The sequence below is a fragment of the Camellia sinensis genome, chromosome 5 (genome assembly GCF_055761805.1).
Source record: "Camellia sinensis isolate YWXY chromosome 5, ASM5576180v1, whole genome shotgun sequence".
Taxonomy (NCBI): domain Eukaryota; kingdom Viridiplantae; phylum Streptophyta; class Magnoliopsida; order Ericales; family Theaceae; genus Camellia; species Camellia sinensis.
Genome location: NC_138965.1, coordinates 193,760,280 through 193,776,410, shown reverse-complemented (window position 1 = coordinate 193,776,410; position 16,131 = coordinate 193,760,280). Strand labels below are relative to the sequence as shown.

The 16,131-nt window shown below is 30.8% G+C and overlaps 1 protein-coding gene and 1 long non-coding RNA gene across 2 annotated transcripts; one reads left to right on the top strand and one right to left on the bottom strand.

Annotated features, from left to right (window-relative positions):
- The first annotated feature begins 2,705 nt into the window (after positions 1–2,705).
- LOC145790315 (uncharacterized) lies at positions 2,706–4,009 on the top strand. The gene is made up of 2 exons (XM_082868066.1): positions 2,706–3,074; positions 3,245–4,009. Exons 1-2 carry the CDS (start codon positions 2,778–2,780, stop codon positions 3,932–3,934), a joined length of 987 nt encoding a protein of 328 aa, XP_082724192.1. The 5' UTR covers positions 2,706–2,777; the 3' UTR covers positions 3,935–4,009.
- A 9,434-nt stretch (positions 4,010–13,443) lies between these two features.
- LOC114302694 (uncharacterized) lies at positions 13,444–15,265 on the bottom strand. The gene is made up of 2 exons (XR_003643495.2): positions 14,420–15,265; positions 13,444–13,664 (listed from the first exon to the last, which is right to left on the bottom strand). It is a non-coding gene; the product is annotated as an uncharacterized LOC114302694 (long non-coding RNA).
- Positions 15,266–16,131: the final 866 nt, after the last annotated feature.

Below are 16,131 nucleotides of genomic sequence, written 5' to 3'. Positions count from 1 at the left end.
AGTTCTCATCAGATCTACTGTTACCTGGCCTTTTGAGTTGGGTTTTATTTTGGAAATTAAAAATTATAGATAACATTCACTTAAAAAATTATATTTTGTCCTTTTTTTCTTTCTTTTTTTTTTTTCCTATTATTAGTTTTCACACAAACCAAATGGAAGCTATAGTTTTCTTCTCCGACATGTTTAGTTATGTTCAAAATAATTGTTTAACCTTCTCTATTTGGTGGAAGAGAGAGAACAAAGTTGTAATCCCATATTCATTTTTATAAGAGTCTTTCCATAAAGCAAACAGGGCACAATTCTTCTTCTCTTGGCTTAAAGAACATAACTTGAGAACTCTGTTTGATGTTCAAATTCACATAGTTATGGATGTTGCCTCCCATTCAGAAGTTTTAATTATCCGTTAACCGATCAAATAATCTTTACCTAACCTCATTTTAAATTTTCCAACATTTAATAGTCTCCATCCAGTCCCATTTGAAAGTCATGTGACAATATTATATGGTATCATTTTAAAATTTTCAACATTTAATAGTCTTCACCAAACCTCATTTGAAAGTCATGTGACAACTTAGGGCACGGGAGGAGAGACTTAGAAAATGGGTGGGATTTTGAAAGTCATCTTAATAAAATAAATATTGGAAGAAAAAATTTAGGGACAATAACCAATCACACCACTTCGACTATTAATTCTACTTATCTAACCAATCAAATGTGAGATTGGTAATTTGGGAGGGAAATTCTCTAACGGTGTGTTTGGTTGGGGAAATTGGAGAGGGATTTGGAAAGGGAAAGGGAAAAAGTGTGTGAAATTAAGTGAAATGTAAGTATATTTTATTCACATTTCACCTAACTTTTCATTTTCCCTTTCCAAATCCCTCCTCAAATCCCCCATCCAAACATAGCGTAAGAGAATGGGTCCCATGCATTTTTCAATCTGATTGACCCCCTAAGCTTCCAAAATTGCCATGCCCAAAATGTATTGGTTGGTCTAATGATGTGGAGATAGCACATCTATTATAACTGCCCAGTACATGTTAATAATTATCAGATATATTTGTGTGAGTTTTATCATATCCATAATCATATTTTATTATTGAAAGAAGAAATGTTATTACCTTTATATTCAATTTTCATTAATTAAATTAGGTTGTGCTAACTAAATAAGAATGCAAGTATGATATGATACTGATGTTATTTCTTACTTAACCAAACATTTAAAGCTTTGCAATGCTTATTGTTACGGTGTGCTATGTCATAATTATTACCAGAAAAATATGTAATATTTATTATAAAAATACGTAACAATCACAAAAATACATAACAAGGTGTATATGGTGTATTTGTTCCCAAAACAATAAAGTATATATAGTATACACTCTTAGAGCATCTCCAATGGATGGCTATATCAGCTGCCAAAGCCATAATATAGCAGCTTGGGCAATCTTGGCTTCTCCAATGGCATGCTATACCAGCTGCCAAATTTGGCAACTGCCAAATCAAGTGCCAAACTTGGCAACTACTTTGGCAGCTGCCAAATCTGCCAAGTCACCCAAAATTAACTGTTTTCTCTCTTCCTTCATTCCCTCCTTCCCTTTCGGTTGGGATTTTCCAGATTCATCAATATTCATGAATGAACAAGAATGAACAAATTCATCAATATTCACTAATTTTATTCATCAATATTCATCAAATTCATCAATATTCAACAAGAATGAACAAGAATTCATCAATATTCCAGAATTCATCAAATTCATCAAATTCATACCAAAAACAGATTTAAAAAGATTTCATCAAATTCATCTTCATTTATTAAAATATATACGAATTTGTATACGAATTTTTTTTGCTATCTGGGAATGTTTTTTTTGCTACGAATTCATCAATTTTTTATACGAATTCATGAATTTTTTTGATATGAATTCATCAATTTTTTTTGCTACGAATTTCATCAAATTCATCAAAAAAAAAAAAAAATTGCTGCAAATTTGCAGGATTGAAGTTAAAGATAATATAAGGATTGAAAATAATTTGCAGGATTGAAGTTCAAGGCCATAGGTCCAAGGATTGAAAATAATCCAAGAGCAGCGTAGAAGGAGGGTTGAAGGAGCAAGATTAATGAGAGGTAATCTCAAATAATCCAAGAAAAATACCTGATCCGAGGGTTGAAGTTCACTGATCCGAAAAAAATCTTCACTGATCCAAGGGTTGAAAAGGGTTGGAAGTTCATCTTCATTGATCTAAAGCTGATCCGAAGTTCATCCGAAGGTCTCTCCCTCCGATCTTCACCCATCCGAAGCTTTGATCTTCCCTCTTGCCTCTGATCTTCACTCATCCGAATCTCTCTCTCTCTCTCTCTCAAGTTTCGAAGCTCTCTGTGTCTCTCAAGAGTGGATCTTGGAAATTTCCTAAAGTTGAATGAACGTGGGTTTACTTTATTCATGAGTGAATGAACTTGGGGTTTGCTTTATTCATGAGTGGGTCACTTTATTCATTAAAATAAAATAAAAATTAAATAAAAACATAATTGAAACATATATCTACAACGGCTATAAAAAAAAAAGATGAACACAGACCGGCTATAAAAACGGCTATAAAAATAAAACGGCTCTTTTTATGTTAAAACGGCTCTTTTTTTTTTTTTTTTGTTAAAACGGCTCTTTTTTTTTTTCTATAAATATAAACATTTTGTGCTATCTTTTTATTCAATTTCATTTCACAACAAATTTTCTAAATTACATTTTTATTTTTATTTATATTTTCTTTACACAATCGGTATGGAAGGTTCATCAAAAATAAAGAGAGGAAAATCATTCACCATTGCTGAAGATATGGCACTTTGTAAAGCTTGGTGTCACATTTCTGAAGATCCAATTGTTGGTAATTCACAATCTTATACTCACTTTTGGGGGAGAATTTATGAAAATTATTGCTCCCTTCAGAATGATCAGTCAAGAACACAAGTTTCTATCCAATCTCGATGGGGTACAATCATGAAATGTTCTAACAAATTTCGTGGATGTTTAGCGCAAGTCGAAAATCTACACCCAAGTGGGATGTCTCAAGTTGATTTAGTAAGATTTCATCTTTATTTATTACATTAGTTTTTATTTTATTTTATTTCATCTCATATAAAAATTAAATAATTACTTAATTCAATATTGATACATATTTTATTTTATCTAGTAAGATCTCATATTTTATTTTATTTTATTGATACTTACTTAATTCAATATTGATACAGATGCTTCAAGCAAAACTTTTATACCATCAAGATGAAAAGAAACATTTTGCTTTTGAACATTGTTGGTCAATCTTGCAAAACAATATCAGGTGGCAAGATGTAACTCCTACGAATACGGTGAAGTCAAGGATACATACACCATTTTCCCCTGATTCAGCCCCCGATTCCCCTATGGATAATTGCATTTCTCTTGAAGATGACACCAGTCCAAGTGTTGGTAATAATCCAACTGTTGGTGAGGGTAGTGTCTCTGCAAGGGGTAAAAGGCCGATGGGTAGGAAATCTGCAAAAGAATTATTTCGGAAAAATCAAGTCGTTCAAGCTGAAGTTCAAAATATGAGCACACAATTGGACACATTTAACCAATACCTTGCTGAGAAGGAAAAGAAAAAAGATGAAAGAGAAGAAAAAAGGATTCAAGCAATGCAGGAGATGAAAGAACTTGAGATGAAAAAACATGACTTCGAGATCAGAAGACAAGAACATGAGATGAAAAAACATGACTTTGAGATCAGAAGACAAGAACATGAGATGAGAAAGGAAGAACACCAAATAATGACTGCGGACATTTCTCATTTGGACCCTCAGATGAAAGCGTATTACACAATGCGAAAAAATGAGATTTTCGCCAAGTGGTCCTCAAATGTGAGCAGCCCAAATTTTTATTTCCCCCTACCTCCTGATGAATAATTACGGGATAAATGTTAGTCTTTATTTTTTGCAATATCATTTATTTTTTGATGTAATTGTTAGCCTTTTTTTATGTAATTATGGGATAAATGTTAGTCTTTATTTTTTGATGTAATTTTTAATGAAATTTCATGTTGTTTTAAGAATAAATGAAATTTCATGTTGTTTTAACAATCCAAAATTTTTTTTTTCAATTTTTCAATTTTTTTTTATTTTTTATATTTGTCTAGTTGGAAATAATATAAATATATAATTTTTTTAACAAACAGATAAAAAAATGTCACAAAAGACAAAAAATAAATAAAAATAAAATCACAAAAAACCTATATCCAAACAACACCTCCAAAGTTGGAGGGAAAGTTGGTTAAGATTTGCCAAAAATAGCAAATGACCATTGGAGCACCATTGCTATAATTTGGCAAAATAACACTATTCATTGCCAAATTATAGCAATAGCAACCCCAATATAGCAACAACCATTGGAGATGCTCTTAGAGAGGCATATACCATAAAATTTACCATTGAATAACTCGGACAATTTTGGTAAATCAAAGATAATTTTGGGTTGCAAGTTACGCTTGTGTGACCTTTGACAACTTTCTCAGGATAGTTTAATTTGAGCTTGACAAACTCTTAACCCTTCCAAAATTAGGGATGGACTCAAGATTTCCACATAGGGGAGCAAAAATATATCTAAAAATTTAAATAAAAAATATAGGTTGCCATATCAATTTTCTATCAACATATAAAAAGCGAAAATAAGATGAAAACAGATACAAATAAGCATTTTAATTTTATCTATATTGAAAAATATAACAATTATAAAAACATTTTTTGCACTAAAGTGAGGTATCTTGAGTTAACTTGACGCTCTTTCATGTCATTAAAAACATCAATCAACTTTAAAATCTTGCATAATGTTGTTCTCAATGAACATGATTAAATAATTAGCTAACACCTTATTTTATTATCTGAAAATAGAATTTGTTATCAATGGTGATTATAAAAAATTATTAATTTTATTATATTTTGTCTAATTTTTACTTTTATACTTTGATCCAATGTTTTATAGACATAGACGAGCAACTACTTAAATTTAAAAAAAAAAAAATAACAAAAAGAGAGGAGGACTGCTTAAAAAAAATTAAAAAAAAAAATACTAAGAGGGGGTGAACCTTTATAATTTGGAGATAATTATAATTAATACTACTATAATAATAGAGGTTTTTGAAATCATACGGGGCCGCCCCCTCTTAAGCCCCCCCCCCCGGGCCCCTTAGATCTATCCTTGTCCAAAACTACTCAAGTCTCATACCTAAATATGATAGATAATTCTATTTTCACACACTAATTCCTTTTAGTTTATACACTTAGTAAATAAATAAAAAAATTAACTCAATTTTATCCTAGAATAAAAATATCATAATACCCTTATCTTCTTCTACTCAAATCTTAATCTTCAAACACCATAGCCATTGTCGATCACCAACGCCAACGACAGCGCTCTCTTTTGCCATACCTTCTTTCCTCTCCCGCATGTGATCACCTTCTGCCATAAACCATACACTCCCACAAGCCCACGCCGTGAACCACCCATTTTCGAGATTGACTGTGAAGATCTAAGATGAAAGATGATGAGTTGAAATAGCAGTTGTGGTAGCAATGGAGGGCTAAAAGTGACAACAAAGAGAGGATCAATTCAACCCATGAAGAATCTTCAGCTGTGATCTTTCGAAGAGAGGAAGACAACCCGTAAAGCTGCGATCTTCAGCTTTAAATTTCTTTGCACGTGAAGCTTTTCAGAAATGGAGAAGACCGAAGACAGAGAATATGGACGTTTTGAAGCTTTTCACAGTGGAGAAACGAACAGAGAAACCTGCCAAACGGGATATGGAGTTGCATTTTGAACTATGCGGTGGAATTATATTTTGAAAATTGTATTCAAATGTGAAGCACAAATGGGAGGGTGAAAACATATTTGGAGAACACAACCAAACATGGCCTAAGATTTTAAAATTAAATATGAAAGTATTATTGAAATAAAGAGATATATATTGAAAAAAATTTATTATTTCTTTTTTGGTGTTCATTAAATATGTGGAAATAGAATTATTCAATATGATTGAGGAGTCTGGTTTTGCATATACAACCAGGCGGGGAAGTCGTGTTTGGCATAATAATAAGAATATGCCACACCCACACCCACACCCACACCCTTACGACCATGGACTTTCAATGACAACCACTAGATAACCTTTCAATGTAAAATATCCAAAGGGTTTTGCTTTGTGTATTTATATCAAGAAATGTGAGAAATAAACAGACCTTCAATTGATAAATTTCACATATTATCTATCTGTCTATATATTTATATATATTATTGGAGAATAATGGTGAACTACAAGGCTGCTTCTTCGGCTGCAATATTTTGTCTCATCGCTTGTTGCATCTTTCTGATTTGGAATTTGTACCGCCTGCAAGTTCCCGCTCCACCACTACAAGTTTTCACCGTTTCTCGTGCAGGTTACTCTCTACCCCTCATCTTATCAATTATGGATATTTTGTCTTATCAATTATGGATATTTTAAGATGAATAATGTTATATGCATCAATTAGTGTACCAATTGATGATGTGACATAATTTAAGAGATTTTTGGTACTTGTAATGTGATTAATGAGTGGGGTTAATAATAATATCATAACTAGTGTTGGTACACTAGTTAGTCGACTAATTGGTGCATATAGCACCATCGATATTTTAAAGAGGAAATATCATTTTGTCCTTAAATTATATTTTGATGATCAATTAAACCCTTCTATTTCTTATAATTTTAATTTTTTACCTAAATTATTCAATTTTAGATCAATTTCACCCATATCGTCAGCTATTGTCTATACAGTAATGTTGGGGACCCCCAGTGGGGGGGTGACCCCCAGCACCCCTACCTCCACGTGGGGGGCTGCCAATGGAAGAAAAAAAGAATTTGGACCAATCAAAAGGGACGCCCAGCACCCCCACTGGGGGTCTCATGCATTTTCCCTGTCTATAATTAGACGGCATTTGCTGTTATCTTCATTTGAAATTTCATTTTATCCCCAAACCTATCTCTAAAATATCAATTAGACCCCTAAACAATATAAAGTTGGGGGGGGGTCTAATTAATATTTTTTAGATAGTTTGGAGGATAAAATAAAATTTCAAACGAAATCTCGGTCCCACGTCAGCAACTTCTGTTTAATTATAAATGGTAGTTAACGACAAAGGTAAAATTGATCCAAAATCAAATAATTTAAGTGTAAAATTGAAATTATAAAAAGTACATGTAGGGATGGCAATTTGAAACCGGCCCGACGGGGATCCCCGATCCCGACCTCGATTTAAGCGGTTTTTTCCCAAAAAATATCCCTGATGGGGAGGTGACGGTATTTGAAAATCAATCCCCGATCTGTCACGGGCCGGGGACGGTGGTCTGTGTTTGATCCTCGGCCCGGCCCGATCCCTGGCCCCGTCCCCGTCCCCAGCCCCAGCCCCGGTCCCATCCCCGAAATTTCCCGAAATACTTTTATACCCCTCATAATAATAATAATAATAATAATAATAATAAACCAAACCTAACCTAACCTGTGTATTAAATTTCCCCGAAGCTTCCCCCGTACTACTTGTGTATTAAAAAACCAAACCAAACCTCTTTCCTTCGTCTCTCTCTCACTCTCTCAACTCTGTCTCTCCTTCTCTCCATTACTCTCTCTCAACTCTCCTCCTCTCTGTCAACTCTCTCACTCTCAACACCACACCGCTGTCCCCGATCTCTTCTTCTCACCGAACCAGTGTCGATCCCTCACCTTTTCCTCACCTCTAATCTCTCTTTTCCTCACATCTAATCTCTCTCTCTTTCTCACCAAACCAGTGCCGATCTGACAAAGCACCGATCTGAGCAAAGCACCGACCAGAGCACCGGATCGATCTCTCTGTGCCGCGATGCCAAAGTCGATTGAGCAGATGAATTTCTCTCTCTCTACTTAGATCTGAGCAGATCGATCTCTCAATCTCTCTACTTAGATCTAATATAAATTGTTGTTGATGTTATTTATATAAACTGTTTGTAGATAATGTTGGTAGATGATGTTTGTTTGTTTTTATTTTTATTTTTTGGATCGGATGTTGATGATGTTGAATCTGCCGCTGCTGTTTGGTTTTTTTTTTTTTTTTGGTCCGGGAAATTTTCGGGGTCAGGGAAACCCGATCCCCAATAGGGAGCGGGGATGGGGATGATGATTGGTTCGCCGTCGGGGATCGGGGCCGGGGCTGGGGAGATGTTTACCATCTGGGATCGGGGACGGGGAGTGCGATCCCCGTCCCCGCCCCACCCCGCCCCGTTGCCATTCCTAAGTACATGGGTTAAATTGATTATTGAGGTATAATTTTGGGGGTCAAATGAAATTTTCTCTATTTTAAAAGAGTTGTACTCAGGCTCATTGTGAATCCTGTTTTGATAATTTGAATTATTCATTTTGTAAAGCTTTTCTTATATGAAAAAATTAGATCGATTTAATAATCGTAACGTTTTATTTTTGTTTAATATAGAAAATACAAACACAATAAAATCAAAAAGTTACAATTATCAAATCAATTCTTTTTTTTTTTTAAATGATACACAAGGAGGGTCCTTACAAAATTAATTGTTTAAATTATCAAAACGAGATCCATGAAGAAATCCACAACCCCCTCAAATTTTCTTAAATTTAGATATAAACCTGTGAAAATCGTAACTCATTCTGAAAATATTGTCACTTACAAACTGCATAAATATCAAATCTGTATTTGGTATGTGAACTATGTTTCGAATATTTGAGTCATAAATATGATTGAAATTCATTTTAAATGTCATATGGGTTACATATAAAAAAATAAGGGTAAATTACAAATACAGTTCCTAGAGTTTGATTAAAATACAAGTTGTCTCCCTGCGATTTTGAAAATTACATTCCACTCTCTAAAGTTTCTAATTTCATAACAAATCGTCCATTTTACTAATAAATCATCAAGTCAATTAATAATTTTTAATGATGTTAGAAATATGTTTTAATTAATAATTTAGGTAATTGTATTATTGTATAGGAGAGCAATTATGAATTTCATTTTTTTAGTTAATTTTGTTAAATAAAAAATTCTAACAATGGGGTATTTGTAACTTTCCAAACCACAAGAAGCAATCTATACTTTAAGCAAATCTCAGGAAGTATATTTGTAATTTATCCTAAAAATAAATATCACCACATAATACATTTTTTTATATTTTTTAGCAAATTACATTATTAAGTGAAGTACCACTTTAGTTTCTGTAGTTCAAATTGAAACTATAACAAAATGAAACTTTACTCAAATGAAAGGAACCACCAATATAATTTAACCCTTTTTTTTGTTCAGATTCTATGCATTTTTTATTTTTTAGGGTTAATTATGTTTTTTTGATTCTGAAGTATGATATTTGTATTATTTTAGTTTTTAACATTTAAATTATGTCAATTTGATTTTCAATAAATACAAAATGTTTAAATTTAATTTTTAATTTTTAAATTGTGTCAATTTAATTCCCAACATATAAAAAGTGTTTCAATTTAATTTCTCAATCTAACTTTAATAATTGGCGCCAATAAAGTCAATGATAAATGGAAAAACTCATAGGGAAAATTACACCGTTCCCTAAAAATATATGATATGTATTATTCAAGTGAGAGCTCATTTAAATACTATAATTTTAGTCTTCAAAATATATGATATGTGTCATTTTGATATTTAAACTTATACATTTACCTCTTATTTTAATGACGTCTATTGAAGGAATTTGGTTGGTGAACCAATATCTATATATATTTATATCAGAAAGTATGGGACTTGATACATTGCAAATCAAATCTAATAATTTGGCTGGAGGACTGAATTGAAACAATTTTTATATATTGGATGGTTAAATTGGCAAAATTTAAATATTGAGGACCAAATTAAAATATTTTTTTGGATGAATTACAAATACATCCTTTAAGATTTATTTAAAATATGGATTGTTTCCTATAATTTTAGAAATTATAACTACTCTTATATATAAGAATAAAATTACTAGAATTATTAATTAAAATATATTTCTGACATTAATAAAAATTATTAATTAATTTAATAATTTATTAATAAAATGAGTTATTTGTTATGTAATTAAAAATTTGAAGGGACAGGATATAATTTCGATAAATATAGGGGTAATTTATATTTTAAGAAAATTCCATATTGTATTTGTAATTTATCTTATGTTTTATACATTGTGATTAAATTGACAGAATTTAAATATTAAAAATTAAAATGTCACAAAATTCATAATTTAAAAATAAAAAGTATAGTTAATCTTATTTTTTAATTAATAAACCATAAAATCCATTGTTGTTTGTTATTGTCCTTACTATTAATTTGTTTTCTATTACTTTTGGTATGTTGCAACTTGCAGGCATAACCCCCACCCGGCACACCCGAGGCCCAGAGTCCAGTACTTTCCAAGTAAATGTACGGTAACTGCTACCAACAATGATAGGTGACCCGAAAAATTATGGTTCGAATGAATTGAAATACTTAAAATGACGTTGTTTTGACACATTCGAGCCACAAAAATTCGGGTCACCAAGCATTTTCCAACTTCTAAATATTATTAGTTGAATATTTTCCTCAAAATTTATCAATTAAAAATTAATTAAATTTTTGTTTTTCTAATAATATTAATTTTACATTTAAATAATTTGATTTTGGATCAATTTTACTCTACCATTAGCTATCATTTATAATCAAATAATCAAATGAAAATTATTGACGTGATATCAAAATAAAATTTCAAATGAAATTTGGATATCACATCAACAATTTCTATTTGATTATAGACGGTAATTGACAATGAAAGTAAAATTGAAGCAAAATTGAATAGTTTATGCAAAATTGAATAATTTTACTCCACCGTTAGCTATCGTTTATAATCAAACAAAAATTACTGATGTGATATCAAAATAAAATTTCAAATGAAATTTGGATGTCACATCGACAATTTCTATTTGATTATAGACGGTAATTGACAGTGAGAGTAAAATAGATGCAAAATTGAATAGTTTATGCAAAAAATTAATATTTAAAAAAAACAGTGATTAAATTAATTTTTGATTGATAATTTGAGAGGTAAAATGATATTTTCTCAAACTATTTTCAAATCTCTTTCCAATGTATAATTTTGTTGTGTAATATATTATTGTCCCAAACAAATCTACCCAAATTTTTCTAGGTAATGTGATTGTTTGGTGGGGATTGAATTAATATAGTATGGGGTTCAAGTATGAAATAAATTTAAATCGTAGATTAATATTCTGAGTAAAATTTGGGATAAAATTTTTAGAATGATAGCATTACTCAATTTTGTTTTGGGGCTAAATACACCCCACAAAAAAAATATATATATATCTCCAAAATATGTGTCATACATCATTTTAGTCAATGATATTTTAAATTTAAATATATCAATTTAATTTTCGTCTTATTAATCTTGTCAGTGAATGTTTTTTTATTTTTTTTATTTATTTATCAGCATCATTGAATAATCTTTACTTTTTGTTTCGTCTACCAATGATAACGAAAGTAGGCATAATTTTGTATCCACATTTATTTATTTATTTATTTATTTATTCAATGTATCCACATTTATACGTTAGCAAAACAAGCAAAATAGGCCGAGTTAAATACATCGTTAATTCCGAAAGTATATAATTTTAATTATGTGAATTTAGCCTCTAATTAATTTAGTTTCATAGATAGTTTGAAAAGCGATGTTACATGCACTAATTAGTGTACTAATTAATATACCAACATAGTTATGACATTATTATTAATTTCACTCATTATACAAATTACAAATATCAAAGACTTCTTAATTATGTCACATCATCAATTGGTACACCAATTGATATCTTAATTGGTTCATATAGTATTATTCTTTAACGAAATATCCCTATTTTCAGTATTAATTATAGATGGAAATAGAGATAAGGACCATTTAATGACAAAAAGTCAATAAATTAGAGATCAAATTAACAAATGTTTCATCAAATATTATTTCATATTTTACATGGGTCATGGTGAGTTTTAAAAGAGAAATGCTGTGTTATTATGATGTGCAATGCCAAATAGTATGACTTGCATTTATCCAATTGACAACCAGGGGCATGACAGCACATTTTGATGTTTGATTAAAAAATTTAAAAAAAAAAAAAAAAAAAAAAAAAAAAACCTTTTAAAATAATACTTAATTTTCAGTACTTAGTGGATTTTTTTTTTTTTTTTTTTATCTCCCTCATTAGAATTCTTTACTAAGAATACAAAACAAACTTTCATAGTTTAAGTCCTATTATAGGAGGCTCTAATTTTATTTTATTTTTATGATAGTTCCCTTATTAATTGTTAGCACATGAAATCAGAGAACACATACGGCGCACATTGTTTGTAATTTGAAAAGATTTCAAAATTTATAAATTCAATAACTTTTTATCCAAAATTTCATTTTTCATAAAATTTATATTTTTAAAACTGCCTCGTTGTGATCTATTACTTAAGATCTATGATGAATATATAAAAAAAAAAAATTAAAAAATTAAAAAAAAAAGGACAGTGAAATTTCACTAACTTGAATCAATAAAACTTTGTTGAACTCAGCAAAATTTCACTGACTTGATTAGTGAAATTTGTTCTAGTTAGTGGGCTCGATTAAATTTTTCTTATTCATTGACTTAAGGAAGTAAAAACAAATTTAATCATTAAAATCAATTTTTTTTTTTTTAAATCAGCTAGTGAAATCAATTAATTTTTAACTATCAATTGAATATATTAAATTCTTAAAGTATTTAATTCAAACATATTTAGTCTCTGAAAGAATTGCAAAAATAAAATATAAGTTCGTAAGAACTATAAATTAGTAAAAGACCCTACGCAGTTAATATTTTGTTCTAGAAAAATTTAAAAATACTATTCTGTCTTTAGGCCTGGTTTACCTACTATATATACTTGTCTCTGTATATTATGATATTTGATTGGGGTGGAGATTACTTAAGATAGGGAAGGAGGCATTGTTTATCTTATCCAGAAGCAGTACTTGTAGCCGGTGCTACAGTGTTTTAGCATGAATAGTAAGTCCAAATTGGTTAGTATTCTATTGACTTCACATTTTAAGTATTCTATGTATGAAATAGAGAACTTAGGGAAGTACAGAAGTGAAAGCGAGGTGAAAATGGAAGTGTACGGTGTACGATTTAATGGAATGAAAGTTTCGAAGTATTTTTTTCCTATTTACTTCTCTCTCAATGTGATTTGAGGTGTGTTGAGCCCGCCACACATTTCTAACAAAGAGAAGGTACGATCAAATGCAGAAATTTCTAGAGAATAAAACTTACACTCAAAAAATATATTGATATGTATAACATGATACAAGAGATAGTTCTCAAATATATATATGTTTATTTCTTAGGCCAAGCCAAACGAGACAACTTACATATGGTCACAACGACTAACAAAAACAACGAAAGCAAAATTAAGGATTTAGGTCTATATGAAGAACTTAATTAACATATATGGCTCCTTAATTTTATGCAAACACAATGCAATTTATCTTTGGGCATTATGTTAATGCTTCGCTGCTGATTTACCACCCTTTGCCTGCAAAAGCAAAATTATTGAACACTTGGTTAATAAATAATATTACAAGGTAGCTTCAGCAATGATTGGAATATCTTATGGCATGTTTGGTTTATTGAAATGAAAATAGAATGAAATAAAATGTTCATTTCTTAATTTTCATATAGAATGACCATTTACTTATAATGGTGAATGATTGATTATTCCATTTACAATTTTTTTAAAATCTTTTTTTAGTGAAAGGAACACGAAAATAAATATTCTACTAGAATGACTATTTGATTCGTCTTTGTTCTAATAAACCAAGCGTTACCTTAGTACCACATTCATATATGGGATACAATAGAGTCCCAAACAATTTTTCATAAAAGGGTTCAAAATGTTTTGTTGACAGCACTAAATTCATTTTGAATGGGTCCATACTCTATCAGGATGAATGCAGTGTTGTTACACTATATTCTGGACACTTTCATGAATTTTTATGGGTTAGTTTTAGTATATTAGCAGACAAATCAAAATCTTGAGATGTTTTTAGTCACGCTTTACAAATGGTTAGTCCAATAACTGAAGAAAATAAGCCTACTAACAGGACACTAATCTCTTTGTCCCCTTGTTTTAAACACTTATAGCCATTAAATCATGTTTCGAGTTTCTTGTACCTTGTGATTTTCACATGATCAAATGGATGTAAGTGTTTTGAGACGGAAAAATAGAGAGATTTGAAGATATGATACTTGACTATATATAATTGTATTTGTATGTAAATGTGGGCTAACCTTCTTCTTAGGTTCAGGAGTGGTCTTTGGGGCAGCCTTCTTCGGGGCTGCCTTTGATGCAGGACCCTTGGATGCACCATCACTGCTCTTGACTGCAGGCTCCTTCTTGGCCTGCCCAAAGAGTTGAGTCCCAACTGGTTTGTCTGCCTTCATTGATGCCATTGTTCTTCACACTCCGTAACACAAAGATATATAGTAAAAGAAGTATATATATCAAACTTGCTGGTCTTAAGTATTATCTGCCCATGAACATAGGCTATTTATAGCTAGTGAGCTCTCTCTCTCTCTCTCTCTCTTGTTTGGTTGAGCTGGAAAAAAAAAGGCGCAAAGAAAATAGTGATTTCTCCCCTATTTTGTTTGGACAAGTTACCTAAATTTTTTTTTATGTTTTTTATTTCTTAAAGAAAATACAAATCAGTAACACAATCTCAAGAAAAGGCTTGCACCCCACCCAGGAGGACTTGTGCCTCACATGAGAATAATATTATTTCGGAATTGTTCAAATTGATTTGTAATTTTCCCTTATTTCTTTAGTATCTAGATGGACGATTTTGGTAGTATAAAACTTGGTGATCATCTTGTTTTCTTTTCTCTCTCAATCTCTTCACTTTGATTCAAGAAGTTGGGTCTTAAGAAAGGACTGAGATCTTCTCCATTCTAAGGTTGTAATGGAAGATGTCCATATATCGTTTAAGGGTTGTGAAATAAACATGAGAATTTATTAATATTTTAAATTTAAAAAGAATCATTACAAACCCTTAGACAATATAATGGAGATCTTCCATTACAATTTTGGAATGAAGAGAATCACAAGCTAGTTTGTCTCGATCTCTTTTCATTTTGCCTAATTTCTTTCCCTTGTAGTAATCCAAATAAGTAATTAAGATTAAAAAAATCTTTTTTTTTTTTTTTCTCTTCAAATCACTCAATCCAAACAGGGTGCAACTGAGAAAGGAATTAGAATAACAAGTTAAAGAGATATGAGTTGAAGGTGGTAAATGAAGAGAATGGAATAGCATGATCTAGATAGAGCACTTAAAAGCATACAGGATCTGATGCTTTGCTGTGATTGGCTTTCCCATCTGATCTCATGTCATCGGAAGCTAATCTTGAAGCATATCTTGATATATTCATAGATTTCATTCGTTTGTAAAAACTACATATGCCACTACATTTTACTTTTCAGAAGAACAGAAATAGTAGAGATCTTAAAAAATTTATCAAAAAATCTACACAATACTCGTAGAATTGTGAATTTTATAAAAAACAATTAATAATTTTTTTTTTTTAGTCCCTAACATTGCTCCCACAAAAATTTGATCATTTAATATTGATATTCTGAACAAATTACAAAATACTTACATGTTTGGTGGCTCCCACATTAACACGTGGTGTGGGAGCCGCTAAAAGCCTGAGCATCGTGGAATTCGTTAGCTAGATTGTTCCTGATAGTTTTATAGCTGTCTTTTTAAGTAGAAAAATGTGATTACTACATCATTCTGGTAGACTATTTTATATAAGAATTCTTGAAAAATAGAATTTTACTTTTTCATTTTGTTCAAAAAGTGAACAAGATTTTGAAATGAAAAATCATATTTGTCGCCAAATGTTTTCCATTATATATTTTACCTTGTAAGTGAAAAGTTAAATATATGTTTTCCATGAGTCTATGCTTTGTTCTTGAATAGGATAATCCCTGTAGGAGTTTTAGA

Bases quoted from the DNA above. Each gene is read 5' to 3' on its own strand.
- LOC145790315 (XM_082868066.1), top strand. From the start codon at position 2,778: ATGGAAGGTTCATCAAAAATAAAGAGAGGAAAATCATTCACCATTGCT. The intron at 3,075-3,244 runs GTAAGATTTCAT...ATATTGATACAG, and splicing joins GGATGTCTCAAGTTGATTTA to ATGCTTCAAGCAAAACTTTT.